This window comes from Pelodiscus sinensis, chromosome 9 (assembly GCF_052426305.1).
Source record: "Pelodiscus sinensis isolate ZL-2025 chromosome 9, ASM5242630v1, whole genome shotgun sequence".
NCBI lineage: Eukaryota > Metazoa > Chordata > Testudines > Trionychidae > Pelodiscus > Pelodiscus sinensis.
The window spans coordinates 46,530,906-46,546,148 of record NC_143060.1 but is presented as its reverse complement, the minus strand read 5'-3'; the positions used below and the strand labels follow the sequence as shown (position 1 = coordinate 46,546,148).

The 15,243-nt window shown below is 39.1% G+C and overlaps 1 protein-coding gene across 3 annotated transcripts in view; it reads right to left on the bottom strand.

The window, feature by feature from the left end:
• Window positions 1-266: 266 nt before the first annotated feature.
• KIF14 (kinesin family member 14) overlaps window positions 267-15,243 on the bottom strand; it is a 65,957-nt gene continuing 50,980 nt past the window's right edge. The window contains exons 24-30 of one of the 3 annotated variants that reach the window (XM_006135392.5): window positions 13,568-13,792; window positions 13,262-13,446; window positions 12,473-12,631; window positions 10,526-10,648; window positions 9,597-9,671; window positions 7,930-8,068; window positions 267-3,443 (exon numbers count right to left, since the gene is read on the bottom strand). In XM_006135392.5, coding sequence (XP_006135454.3) covers window positions 3,058-3,443; window positions 7,930-8,068; window positions 9,597-9,671; window positions 10,526-10,648; window positions 12,473-12,631; window positions 13,262-13,446; window positions 13,568-13,792 — 1,292 coding nt within the window. In that variant the 3' untranslated portion in view covers window positions 267-3,057. Of the gene's footprint in view, window positions 3,444-7,929; window positions 8,069-9,596; window positions 9,672-10,525; window positions 10,649-12,472; window positions 12,632-13,261; window positions 13,447-13,567; window positions 13,793-15,243 lie in introns of those variants that run through there. The other 2 variants (XM_075936679.2, XM_006135393.5) reach the window with 2 other exon arrangements.

The following is a 15,243-nucleotide window of genomic DNA, read 5'->3' as shown; positions in this document are numbered from 1 at the left end:
TCATACTTCTAACGGCCTCCCCAACCTGCATCTATGTGACAATACTGTGTGTTAACAGAAACAAAACTAAAGAAACTTGTTTCAATATCAACGAGCCCAACCTCTGCCTCCCGCTCCCTCCAACACGCTGCACATTTGTTTAGCTTACTGGGGAATATTTATCAGACTTTTGTAACATGCTGTGCTATGCTGGCAGCAGGTGTACCAAAGGCAGGTCTCAACCCAATCATAAAAATGGAAACTAATACGTTTACAAACAAAGCGTCTTAAATTTGGAAATTTTAATCTCAGTTTAACAATCTGATTCTATACTTTACAATAGTTTACAGTTATATACACAGTACATGATTCTGAACAGCAAGTTATTTTCTTTTAAAAAAACGGTCCAATACAAAATAACATTTTTTAAAAAGGTGTAATGTGTTTGATTCTATTTTTAATTATTTTTACGTCACACAAAGGTTTCCTGACAGTATATTATATCAAGCTATGAATAAACTTACATTCCTTCTCAATGAAAATGGAAAGTCAATTATTGATATTAAGTCAATATCATATTTTGTGTTATACGACAAATGCTACTAACAGTAAAAATATTGTTGTTTAAAAACACAGACAAAACATAACTGCACAGCAAAACAATTCTGAAAAAGTTAAGTATATGAAATTTCAGGACAGCATTGCCAACTGAAGCAAAACTTTTATTTCCCCAATAGCAAAAGACCAGAGAAACATAGACCAGAGAAACAATTTATATAGTCATTGTCAAAATCATGAAATTACTGTTCACAAAAGATTTGGACAATATTTAAAGTGAAAAACAAATGTCTAGTTGACAAAACAGGTGATGAATTTTCTATTGACTGTAGTTACAGCCAATTTTTCAGGTCATGTAGTGTTCTGGTGCTGTTGTATACAGTACAAATCACATTTTGCATATCTTTTTGCAAGATGATTTCACAAATAACTGCAACAGGAGGAGTGTATGTTTTTTTTCCATTTTATTGGAATAAATAGTCTTTGGCATATTGATATTTCCTTGATTATATCCTACAATTCCCTAAATATAAAAACCTCATTGTATAATAATCCTTAGCATCCAATTAGTAAAGTCACAGGATAGAAATATTTTATATTCTGTTACTGTCTCCTTTTGTTCCATTATATCACTTCAATGAGGATCATTTCTGGTGTACTCAAACTTCACTGTTTGCTGTGGTAAATCCATTCCTCACTTAAGTCAACTGGAATTTTCCCATTGACTTTAATGGGGCTGGGATTTTATCCATTCTATCCACAGTTGGGTGGCACATTTCTGTTCCATCACACTATCACCAAATAAAGCACTGACTAACAAGAGCAAATGAACTGCTGAGAAAGGAACAAAAATGGCATTGATATGGTGACTGAATTTATTAATCAAGCAAAATAACTTGGTATCTTTGAGGGGAAATTTTACACTTGAAAAGAAAAAACTATGAAGAAACATGCTATCACGGAATAATTGAAAGGTCTGATATTAGGTACTAAATGTCATTCATCCTAGGACTGCTGAGCAAATCAGGTGCTCTGTTTAGAACATGTTGTATTATGATCTCTCAGTTCCCAGTGTTCAACACTTCTCAAATGCACCATTATCCTTGATTTTCACAGCAATCATTAGCTTTTCCTGTAAGTACTGTAACTTTTAAAAACAACAGCGCACCCAAAAGAGGAGAGGGGAAAAGCTGCTTATAGATTTGATACATTATGGTCTTGATTTTGGTCCACGTGTTTGCTTCTACTACTCTGGCTATCCTATAGGAACACACAAAAATGAAATAGTCTCAAAGGTATCCGTTTTTATCCTTGCAGAAAAATCACAACGGAGTTTCTCTCACAAAGCAAAGTAAACACTATAGTGAGCGTTCTGTAAACTAGTTACCAAGATATTCTTATAAATCTAGCAGCAGCAGTAATAGTAGTAGTAGATGGCTGTGTACTCACTCGGTTTGGTAAGCTTATTCAAGTCAAGGTAAATAGGATTTTCCCAGAGTCCTATTATTCTGCCCTGAACCTGTGCAGGAGCTTAGAGGTTCTTTGAAAAGTGTCTTGCATACTTCCCTCTCCTTTGTGAACCTGCAAAGAGCTAGTCTCATACTAAAATTTTCATGTCAAGTCAAACATATTAAGAATAGGCTGCATTGTCAACATAATTCTCAAGTGACTCACACGACGACTTATTTGTATATTTGAAAGTGGTGTGTGTAACTTGCTATGCACAGTACTAAAGATTTAAAACTTCAAAGAAACGTGATTTTTTTGCTATAATTTTCAACATCGATATAGTCCATCTGCATTAATGTTATTTCAGCTCTACAACCTTCCCTGACTAACATTTTCCAAGGGATTATAAACCTATACAAAATTATCCCCTCAAATGTGTTTTTCACACAATTTTTGTAGCCTCTCAAATCTGTCCTAAGTAAACAAACACCAACAACTTCTGAGAAATATTAAGATTTTCAAACCAAAAATTTAAAAAAGCCAGAAAATATAACAGTAAGGATGAACTGCACTCTTAATAAATCATCATGCATTAAAGTGAGGCTACATTGTGAATGGAGGATAGACTGCCCATTTTTAATATTGAATTTCTTAACTTCTCTCAACCTTTTTTTTTTTATGTATATATTTTTCTCTTGGACTAGATTTTAACTCATTGCCTGGTTACTACTTGTCTGTTGCTCTATAATTTACTACAGTTAGATATAGGTTTCAATAAAAATACTTACCTTTGTAATTTTCTTAAATATAAAAGTCTAATGTAATGCATTGGAAGAAATGTAAATCGAGAAAGCAACTCAGCATACTATATCATTTTGTACCTCCAAGCCCTCCAGTTTCATACAATACAGTCTATACTCATGATAAAATATATCAATATATTATTTTTCCTTCCAAAACTAAAGTCTGATTTGCTCTCCATATCTCTTGTTCATTTAAAAAAAATATATAACCCATATAATATTTACTTTTTCCAACATGCAGGAGTCTAAAATATTTCATGCCTTAATTTTATACCCACTGTATCCCACTGGGTGAAAGATCCCCTGAATCTGTAGCTGAAGTCTGAAGTCTATATTCACGTTTTGGAATTCCTTTTGGTTTCGAAGTAGATTCACCAAGTTCAAGTTGTTTCTCTTCAGTCTTGTTATTTTGCAAACAAATGGCCTGAGATGCCAATGAATTATGTCCTTGTTGAAGTTCAAAACTTATGATGAGTGACTTCGCTTGAGAATCTAATTCAGAAGTGACCATAAATGACTTGGCTGTTGTGTGGGTAGGTCTGTTTGGTGAAGCAGAAGACAAGCTAAGTAAATTACTGTAATTATTAAAATGTCCAACTAAGATGCAAATCTTTTCTGTATAGCTTCGAAGCGGATTTGTGTTTCTGTATGATCCTGTGGAGTACAAAAGCAAAAAACTAACCAGCATGTTACCTCCACGCACATCTTTTTCTTTCATTTACGTTAAAAATAATTATGTATTTTGAAAGCATGTTAGTAAACAATGAAGGTGACAATGGTTCGTTGTCTATGTAGAATCTCATGATACCATCTACATGTTTTGTCAATCTTTAAATGCTATCTGACCATCTGTTGTTTGCTAATTAATGGTTCTTATCTGCCTCTTGACTATCGAGCCTTTAGGTACTTAGAAACTATTTGTTTCTCCTATTCATTCCAGCTCGGCTTTCCCCTTGATATTTTTTACCCACTGCCTCTTCTTGTTACCCCTCCCTCCCATTTTTTCCTTCTTCCACCCCCCACCCCTCTTCTCCCCTATTTATTTTGGTCCTGGACATCCAACTCTCTGGTCAACTGAACAAGTGGGCTGTGCCCACAAAAGCTCATGATACCATCCACATGTTTTGTTAATCTTTGAAGTACTATCAGACTATTTGTTGTTTTTTTAAGTTTATCCTGTACAGACTAACTCGGCTACCCCTCTGAAGCTTCAGTAAATCTACTGTGAGACTATTATCTTAGCATTAGAAGTTGGTGGGGGACAGGGAGAAATATCAAGACTTTGCCTATAGTCCCAGACTGATCAATCACAAGGTACACCTACAATCCTAAAGAAGCTAGCTAGAGTTTTCTTTAACATGATCAGCAGTGAAATGGTTGAAGTGAACACTTAGGTTTTTTAATTAGGTTTCAGAATCAACAGTGAATTGGTATCAACAGTGAATCAACAGAATAAAGACATTGTTTTAGTCCAGTGTTTCTCAACCTTTTTTTAATATCGTACCCATTATTTTTTTTTAATTATAAGTATCCCCAGTACCTACAGTTTTCAGAGATACACATTTTTTTCTACCATTGCAACACATTTGTTAAACAATCTAATTGTAGCCGGGCAGGCAATGAAATTTTTGGGTGTAAAAAGTACACAAGTAATAGTGCTGCAAAACTTAAGACAAAAATACAGTTTTCTCCATATTTCAGTTGTGTTGACGTGCCCCCCAGACTGTTTTAGTCTGTAGACCCAGTAAGCAGCATTCTTTTGGTCCACTATTTGTAAAGTTTTTTCCTCAGCCATGTGTATTAACAAAACCTAATTTTTCCATAGGAATCTTTAAATTCTTGAAGAGACAACAAAAAATTGCTGATATAGCCTCCCGGATCAATTTAGAGTAACATGCGAATAATAGTTTTAATTTTCTTATTTGTGCCTGATTCCTGTATCTTACCCAACACATAATTAAACATAAGGAAACCTAGATGCAAAGAAAAATTACCTTATGATACTCTGGTCATATGAAACAAGAACTTGAAAATATAATAATTAACTATGTCAGTGATTGTAACTGGCTTAATATTTGTACATTCTCTTTCTTAATGTTGGAACAAATACTTTGAATTCTCTTAAAGGTGACTTGCTTCTTTATGCCTGAAAGGGTTTTTCCACCAAAATATTTCTCCTGCTTATCATCATCTTAGAAATTTGGATCTTGTTTATCTTTATCTATCAGTCACTGGAGAGCTAGTAATTTGATATTCTTACTATTAAAAGAAAAAACATCTTCATGGAGGGATATTAATCAGATGATGTTATTGTTGAAATAAATTTAATTTGAATGCTGAACAAATGGTGGGATCAGGAGGGGAGCTTGGCTGGGTCTGCTGATGGACCCAGAGAGTTCGGAGTCCATCAGCAGAGGGACCAGAATTGACCCTCCTCCCCCCCGTCTAGCAAACTCCCTCTTTCAGAACAGGTCACGTCCCGAGGGTACCAGACCAAGGAGGTCCAACCTGTACTGGTAAATAGACCACCTGGTTCAAATAAAACTGAGAAGCCACTTTAGACAAACATTTCAGTTGTGGCTATAAAGTCACTTTGTCTTTGAACAATTGTGCAGAACCAGGCCCTGCCCACATAGCATGCAACTCTCACACTCTCCATGCAGATGTTATTGCTACCAGGAATGCTGTTTTCTAACACAACAGCAAAAAGGAACCAGATGCCACGGGACTGGATGGTGCCCCCCCATTAATGCTGCAAGGATTGATTTAAGATTATAGAGAGGAACTGGCTCATGGACTGGATGGATGTAGACTAAGGAACCCCTTTTAAGAATTTTGATACCATGTCATTGGAGAAGACAAATCTTCTCTGAATGTTGGGAATGGCAATACAATTCCAGTACAGGAGATCCTCACAATTTGTGGTTCCCCGTATTCGCTGGTGTCTCCTGGAATGGTGTAAGGAGATGGCTGAGGCTCCCAAACCCCTGTAGTGAGTTTCCCGTGGCTGTCAGGAGTGCCGATGGTTTCAGGAGCTGCAGAAAACTCGTGCCAGGGGCCAGGAGCCATGGCCCCCAATATTCGTGGATTTTGCTATTCACAGTGGTGCCAGGAATGCATCCGCCATGAATGGCAAGGGTTTCCTATAATCACTACCAGGTGCACTCTCAATGAACTCAATACTAACCCGACTACTGAAGGTGTAGAAAGTACATCAAAATGTCCTGGATAGAATCCAATCAATGCTCGTCTCCTCAGGCTAGTGACCACAGTGAAATAGAAGTGATCTTCAGTGAATAGGCCATCTTGGTAGGGTGACTTTTTTAACAGCCAATAAACACTGCTCTTCCTTCTCATTCAGCTGCGTTATGTGACGCATGGAGCTGCATGACTTGCTTCTTTATGCTTGTAAGTGTTTTCCCACTAAAATCTCTCTCTCCTGCTTATCACCACCTCAGAAATTTGGGTCTTGTTTATCTTTATCAGTCACTGGAGAGCTAATAAGTTTATGATATTCTTGCTATTAAAAGAAAAAAATTCTTCATGGAAGGATATTAATCAGATTATGTTATTGTTGAATTAAATTTAACTTGAATGCTGAACAAACGGTACGTTTGAGTACTGTTCAAATGGACAGGAAACAATATGTCTGACTAGACAATGCAAGATGATCATTGCCCATAATGAAGCGAGAAGTGATACCATCAATACAAAGCATGCCAGTCTTGTACGCGAACAGCAATGCTGAAGCATCTGACAATATTGATGTTGAGGGTGGTGAAAGGCCACAGAAACTTGTGATTATGAATGTAGCGGTACCAAGGAGATTCCTTTCCCATACTAGCCTTGCTTACATAATCTGTGAAAGGGGAACACTGTGGTGCAGTCCAAACAGACCAGTGGGGTTAGTTGCTCATTCAATCAATCAATGGAGCTATAATGACAGTGTCCGGCAAAGTCTTGGACCAAAGGACAAATCAAAACCAAAAGGTGAAGAAAGTCTGTAATTGCCTGATATGCTGCTGATACGGAAATAGTCAGTACTGTCATCTCCATCTCTGATACTGTAGACAATAGATAGTGGGAACTGAAGTCATAGAAAGACTAGAGGTATTTGCACCATGGCAGTCCACAATTTTTATGGGGAAGGCAGAAGAGTCACCTGGATTTCAGGAGAAGTTTCAATTGATCTTATGCAACCTTTTCCTCAGTGCAGTCAACAGCTCTTGTGTTTCTTTGAATAAGAATGAATTCTCTGGACTGTGAAACAGAACCACACTTGGAACCCGAGGGTGATCACCAACCCAACAGTACTAAAGCATCAGGAACCATGTCCAAGCAGCTGCTGCTTCAGGTGAAGGTCCCAACCAAGGGTACATCTAGGCTGCGAAGCAGCATGCCCCACAGCTGCTTAAACAGCCCCACACCTAGCCAGGGGCTCAGGGCTCCATGCATACAGCTGCCTGGGTGCAGGTGAGGCACTTCTCCCTCAGCGACAGCAGCAGCTCCCTGCTGAGGATAGAACAGTGAGTCTCTCCCAGATGGTAGGGACAGACTAACCCCATTTTTTTAAATGATCTGTAGGACATGCAACATTGATGTGTGCCTGAAGGCAGAGGAAAACACTTCATGGGCATCACCCCACACAAAGAACAATGCTTAAACTCAAGTGAGGGCAATACCAAGGGAAACAAAGTATTACAGGTAAAACTAAGTGTCCTAACTACATAAAGGGAAAGATACAAAACTATATGAGAGGCTGTGAAGCTAAGATCCCAGAATTGTGACTCCTGGCACAAGCTGCAAGAAAAAACTGTGGGATGGTTGGGGAATCACTGCTTCAGGTAGCCAAAGGAGGGACTATGGCCATGAGGTGCAAGTAACAACTCTCTGTGGCTACTGGTAGGCAAATATCTCCAGCTCTGGTGCACTGGGAATGTACATACCTAAGTGGAATATGTGTCTGCGTCTACTTGAAAAAAAACTAATAAAAATAACCAAGCAAATTAAAAAAAAACAACCACTGTTTATGATCTCCAACATCCACCAAATAAAGAATCAAAAAAAGAGCACAACATCTCACTTTGCAGGTCTTCTTTAGTGTTTAATTTACTGATACAACAGCAGCTCAGTTACATACCTTGTAATGAAGTAGTAATGATCTGAGAGACTTTATCTATGCACTGTTCTAATTCCAAGTATTCAGAAGCAAGATTAGTTGCCTTCTTTATTTCCTGGTGGACAGATTCCTCTTTTATTAATTGAGATCCCAATTCTTTCTGTATTAATAAACAGCAGTTTATTTGAAAGCTATAATATATATCAGTAATGATTACTGTTTAGAATTTTAATGATAAATGTGGTCATGGGTTCAATTCTCACACCAGTGTTCACAGTTTTGTATTTCATTGTTGCTAAGTATTCTGGGGATGTTGTGTGGTTGGAGAGATTATGTTTCAAAATACAGTTTTAGCAAGAATTGCAGTTCCTGCCAGCCTTAAAGTTACCAGCTGGAACTATAAGATCCTGGAACATTTTTTGACATTCAAGGGATAGATAATTTACATATCTTGGTCAATATTACATTCTTGACTCAAAATAAATCAAGGTGCTAACAGTCAAGACCATAAGCTATTGCACATTGTGAGTATAACTCCTAGTATCTAACACATTTTTATTTATTTCAAAGTGTTGTAATTGATTTACATATAATTTAATTCATCAATTCCAGATGAACTCAATACAAACCAAAACCATCTTACTTTGTATTGGCAGTGTTTTATTTTGGTTGCCTGCCACTAAACCACATGCATTTCTGCTGTATAATTTCAAAGGTGAGATGACCAGAACTGGACATACTGTGCCAGGTAAGCATGAAACAGATTAGACAATGTTATCACACCATTATCAATGTATCTTTAGAAAAAAAAATTTTTTTTTTAATTGCAGCTACACAACTAGCAGATTAATTTACAGGACTGTCCAGAGAGACAGTGTGTGGGGGAAGGTAATTTTCAAAGGCACAGGTACCTTTGAAGGTCTCCTCAAGTGTTTTCCTTAAGTCAGTATAGTCTATTTAGAACTCAAAATGTCTATGAGCAATTCAAATTATTTTTTCCAATGTATATTATCTTTCATTTGTCAGCACTGAATTTCAATCCACCACACAATAACCAAACATCTAAACTTTAAGTCCCTCTGGAGATCCTCACTCGTTTCTAGTAAGAAATAACTTCAAAAATTCCACCCACAAATTCTGCTACCTCTACATCATCCATTTTATCAGATTAACAACAGGCAACCCCAAAACCTTAGTCGCCTAACCTAGTTTTGCCATTTTGAGAAGTAGCAATTTATTCCTAAGTGTTTGTTACTGAAGCAGCTTCTAACCCATAATAATACTTAATTTCTGACCTCACGACCACATAGTTTTCTTACTAGCCTCTCACTAGAGACTTTGTAAGAAAAAATTTATAAAGACCAAATAAATTACATCTTGTTTTTCCACCATTTTGTTGGCACACACAAAAGAATTCAAGTATTATGGAGGTTTGATTTAAAATTTGTAAAACAGAAGAATGAACCAAATTTCATTATAATAAATGCAAAAATAATATTTATACAGCCATGAAATAGTTAAGATAATTAAGTAAAAAAAATGCAAAATGTAAAGTTCGTACAGCAAGATTAGCTTGTCCATAAATGCATACAGGTAGTAATTTTTATTATTCTCTCTCATTACACTTTAAAAAAAAATTTTTAAAGTTAACATTTAAACAATGTAATTTTGTGAATGGGTTTCTTTACCTTTTTGCAGTCCAATACTGTATTTTCAAGGGATCTGGCAAAAGCCATAGCATTATTCTTGATTTGATTTTGGACCTATCAAAGGACATTTTAATTATTATTTTGATGCATTTTTTCCCTATACTTTGAATGCAAAATGTGTAAAAGCATATCTCAGAGACAAGAAAATTAGCACATATAATCACAAAGGGAAGTGTTCAAAAGAGAATTACAGCACAAGCAATAACTGAATGATGAATTTTCTACCATAATTTGCAATAATGAAAACATATCAATAGGTCTACATTAGACTTTATTCTAGGAGCAAGTCAACAGAGTACTCTTTAAAGTTTTTCTAAGCAAAGTGACCACTTGGATTGAATCACCATCATCATAATTCTCAGTGTTAGCATTAAGCCCCTTGTCTTCTCTCCGATGCTTGTTAGCTTCACTGAAGGGCAGCATATATTAGAACCTTATGGTTCCATACTTCTCTGCTACAAGAAGTGAGCTGATGAATGCCCACCTTTGACAAAAAAATAAAAATACAAATTTTACTGGTTGGGAATAGGGAGAGTTTAAATTCCCTGGAAACAGAGCCAGTTGTGGGAGGCTCAACATTGGGTTGTAGAGAAGGAGAGGTAGGCAGAGTAAATGCTTCTGACTGGAATCAAGGCTGGTTGAGAAAAAAAAACACTGGCACAACTGCACCAATCTTCCTGTTGTGCACTCCTCCTGGCCCCCTCCCCTACTCTTGCACCCTCTCCCCCCAGGCCAAACACCCTGGCTGCAACCCATTCCCACACCCTTCTCCCAGCCAGACACAGACACCTACCCTCAAACAGGGAGGGAGGGGTCAGCAAATGTAGCAAACAACCAGGGGGCACAGAGCTATAGTGTAGCAGATAGCACTAAAAACAAACAGCCTCAAGCCACAAACACACACACACCTCATTTTGTGGATACTGTTTCAAAAGTTCTTTCTGCATCTCTCTTATTTTTTTCTGTACAGAATCCAAGAGCCTCTTCAGTCCTGAGCCTACTCCATCATAAATGGCAAGTATAAAATCTTTCTAAAATATTCAAAATTCCAAGAGTTATTTAAAAACTGACCTTTGCATCAATGAATTTGTAACACTTGGTTATATTAAGCAAATGGATCAACACAGACAGACCAACATTTATGCCCAAATTAGAACTAATATAGTCAACAGGGTTCTGATAATTCTTTCCCCTTTAAAAAAAAAAAAAAAATCTATCTTCAACTTTTATTTGGGTTTCTGAGAATTCTTTTTTTGATACAGACTTTTACAATGAGAATATTAGTCAAAAAAACCTCACAAAAAATTATTTATTCATTTCAAGCTTTCAACATAGGTTGTCAATATAGAGGTCAAAAAAAAAGTTAAGTTTAGCTCTATTGACCTGTTTTAACCTTTGAATGGTAAAACAATTTTTAATACCTTGGACCCACTGTAAACACACAAAAACTGCTTTGTCACAGCTGAAGCCTATCTACCCACACATTTTGTACTGGCACATCTATTTCGGTTAGAGGTAAGAATTTTGCCACAATAGTTACTGTTATATATCACTATAAAAGATATTTATTCCTGTTCTCATACAGGAATAGATTATACAAAAATAATTATAAGTATACTTCTCGCAGTATAATTTCAGACACACTAGAGAGGTTAGGTATCAGAGGGGTAGCCGTGTTAGTCTGAATCTAGAGAGGTTGTTCTACTTTAGCTGTATCAGTACAGTTAAATGACTACAGGGTTATAAAAAGGGTCTAAGTCCTTGACTTGAGAAACACTCTACATTCAAAAGATGCTATATAAAGCCAAATTTTATGCTACAGATCAGGGCTACTCAACATGTGGCCCATGGACTGCATGCAGCCCACGGCCCGTTTGTTTGCGGCCTGCAGTGCGGTTTGGGTTTACACAGGGTTCAACATGCGGCCTGTGGGTAGGATCCTCTGAACATGGCCTCCACTGGGAACATGCTCCACAATGGTGAGGTGTCTCCCAGGCAGAGCCGGATGGAATGGGCGAGCTGGGTGCCAACCGATGGGGGGTGCCTGATGGCAGCTGTAAGAGGCGCGCAGTGTCCCTTACAGCTGCCATCAGGCGCCGTGCGCCCGGCTCCCGCAGCGCTGGCCCGCCCGCATCCCTGCGGCGCCGACCAGCAACACCCTTCCCCCCATGGCTGCGGGGCCCTACACGGCCCGTCTGGGCTGGAATGGGCCGCACTTGCACTATGCGCCCCGGGGGCATAGCCTACGTCAGCAGCCGTAGCTGGGGCGAGCATGCGCCGTGCGCCCCGGGGAGGGCCTGCGCACCCATGGGGGGCAAGCCCGCTCCCCACAGGCGGGCCCGTGCATGCGCCTGGGGACGGTGCCGCACACCCATGCCCGGGGCACCAGAATGCCTCGGGGCGGCCCTGCTTTGAAAGATGCAAACAACAGGCTGGCTGGAAAAGACAGGTACAGGGTGTCGGCATTTCTAGGCCCCAGGGAGGTGGTACCAGGAGCACAAGGGCATTGTGGGAAGTGCTTTGTATTCATGTCCGTCAGTGTGAAAGAAGCTATTTGCATATATATGCAACCGCACTTAAGTTGCAGCCCTCAGCCTGTGCTGTATCATTGTGGCCCCTGGGGCTTCCAAAGTTGAGTAGCCATGCTGTAGATAATACATTGAAGTGATAAAGAGGAGTATTTAATACATTAACACAGTGTAAGAGAAAATTTGTGTAGAAGATTATACTGTGAAGAGTATACTTTCTATAGTATTCAGAAGACACCTTTATTTTGACCTAATGTAGTCATAGTACAAAAGAAATTCTGATATAAACTACAGAAGTTGTTGTATTCAACTAAGTATTGTATTTACCTGTGAGACAGTTGCATCTTCTTTGTTCTCTTCAGAGAGATGTAGGTCAGATCCTGTAAGTGCTGTCAAGTGTCCTATATGTTTTCCTGTTTGTTTCACTATTTGGATTATTTTGTTGTGTGCTTCTGTTACCATTGAGGATATATCTGAAAAACAGCCCTGAGAAATGAAAATTATGATTTAATAATTGATATGATGTAATTTAATATGATTTAGAAAACTTCCACAATGAAAGTGTAAATGTTTTCAATTGCACATGCAAGTGTTTAAATTATCTTGAAGCTTTACCAACATCATATTCTTGTATTACTGTAAGTGGCTGAGTCATTATTTCAACCGAACACAGAGCAAACGTTGTGACCACTACTACAATTACAGTGCAGGATTAAAAACTATGACTGCAAACACATGTTAGAATAGCAAGATGGAATAACAAATGAGTTGAAAACACCCATAGTGTCTATAGAATGACTTTGACAAGCCTATCAAATTAAAAATATCTGAACAGACAATTATTTAAAAAGAAAGTAATAACTGAATATAGTTGTATAAAGTAGGGTATTCCTATACATCCATAAAGAATTCATGGAGAGGATTAATTAAAACTGACATTAAGGGTTCATTTCAAACCTATTTGACTGGCCCATGATGAGGCTGGCTCAGTAGGCTGTGACCTTTGCCTCCAGTAAAGGGCAAGAGACGATGTGGAGGGCCACAGCAAGCCTGAGGCAAACACTATCCGCCTATAAGTACAGGACCCGAGGTGAGGACGGAGCTCTGCCACGTTACCTGCAACAGTAACTGGAGGTAACTTCCCAAGTTTTTTATATTCTGTCTCAATTCTTCATCAATTTTTATGGAATCAGTGCATTTTTGTAAACTATTAAGCCAATGCTTGGTTAGAATCACAAGTTGTTCAAAAGCAGAGGTAATTCTGATGCTGCAGGACTGAGTAGCACGATCAAGAGAGAAAACTACAAAAAAAGAGGGGGAAGATTAATCAGAATCACAGGTCTGCAAACAACAGCAGGAACATTTATACTTCCTATATGTAAGATATGACAGATTAAACAGAGTGCAGGATATTATGCTTACAATTCTCTTGACTTTCTTCATCTTGTTGTTCATAGGCATTTGAAATGGTAGTTACTCCACTATAAATAGTAAATAAATTGGCCAGAAGACTATTTGCTATAAACATTTCTTCTTCATGATTCTGTCCTAGTAAATCCAATGCAGAGCCAATCAATTCTTTGCAAATTCCAGGTAGAAATGATTCAGAAGAACTGGAACATATGCTGTTAGATTTATTGACTGGACCTGTATTAATAGAAAAGCAACATGAATTAAAATGTCTCTTATAAAAGTAGTGGGTCTGTTAGACAAATGTAACCTTTTATAATAATTTCATGTTGGTTTGCTTCTGCCTCTATTATCTAACCTGAAGGATGAAAATAATTAGGAAAAAAATTGATATACTTCTGTTTAGAAAATTTAATACACAGGTTGAACCTCCCAAATCCAGGAGACTCTGGTCTGGCAATATCTGAGATCTGGCAGGGCCACGGATCTTGCTGGATCAACAAGTCCTGGAGCTAGCTGAGAACGTAGAGGCTGGTGAGCCCCAGCTCGGCCAGGCAGCACCTGGGGAGTGCCCAATTTGGCCAGGGACATCACCCACCCCCCTCTTCAGCGGGGCCAGACAGCGACTGTGGAGCTTGCGCTCTGGCCAGGGAACCCCTGGCGTCAGTAGGGCCAGGTAGCCAAGGAGTTCCAGGCCAACCCAGGGGTTTGTTGCTGGCAACCCCAGTGCCAGTGGGGCCAGAGTGACCAGGCAGCTTCTACCGGGGAACCCCCCAGCTGAAGTGGGGCTGGTGGCCCCAGCCAGGAAACCCCCAGAATTCCCAGTGGCAGTGGGGCAGCCCTAGCAGCACCGGGGGGGGCGGGGTGTAACTGGGTGGCCGCAGCTGGGGAACCCCAGCAGCAGCGGGGCCAGCAACAGCCAACTGGCCCTAGTCAGGGAACAGCCCGCAGCAGCAAGGCCGGCAGTGGCCAAACGGTCCCTGCCAGGAAGCCCAAAGATAGCAGGGTGGAGAGCCATGCTGGGCCAGCATTAGTGGGGTCAGCAGCAGAGCAGGGAGCACCAAGGAGAGAAGCCCAGAGCAGGACAGGCATCAGGAGAGCACTGACCTGCCCTGGTCCAGCAAACTCCCTGGTCCGGGACAGCTCAGGCCCCTAGGAGCTGGACCAGGGAGGTCCAACCTGTACATAAAAATTTCTATTAGCTAAATGAAAAAAGTATGCCAAGAAAATAAACATTTTTGAAAGGAAATTTACAGTAATAATATGTACTGTCACAAAACTATTTATTTCCAATTGCACTTATCAGTAGCTATGATCAAATAAAAGCATAGCTGATCTAAAATGAGGGAATACATACAAGTATACATATTTGGGAGATTCAAATAACTTTATATATGAAAAACATATGTTTTACATTTTTAATTTCCAAAATTGTAGCACCTAAACAACAAACCAGACAATGTCAGAAGTTGACTAAGTAGCAACATCTCAAGCAAAGAAACACTTAATGGCTTTATTGGAATCAACAGTCTGATACAGCCAACATTAGGTGCTTGGTGACAGCTTTTTGGTGGTGCTGGGGGTCTCTCAGGAACCGAGGAAGACATGTTGTGCATTTCATTTGTGGAAACGCACGTGGCTCCAGAGCCAAAAGGTCGAAACACACATGCGGTTACAGATAGGGCATG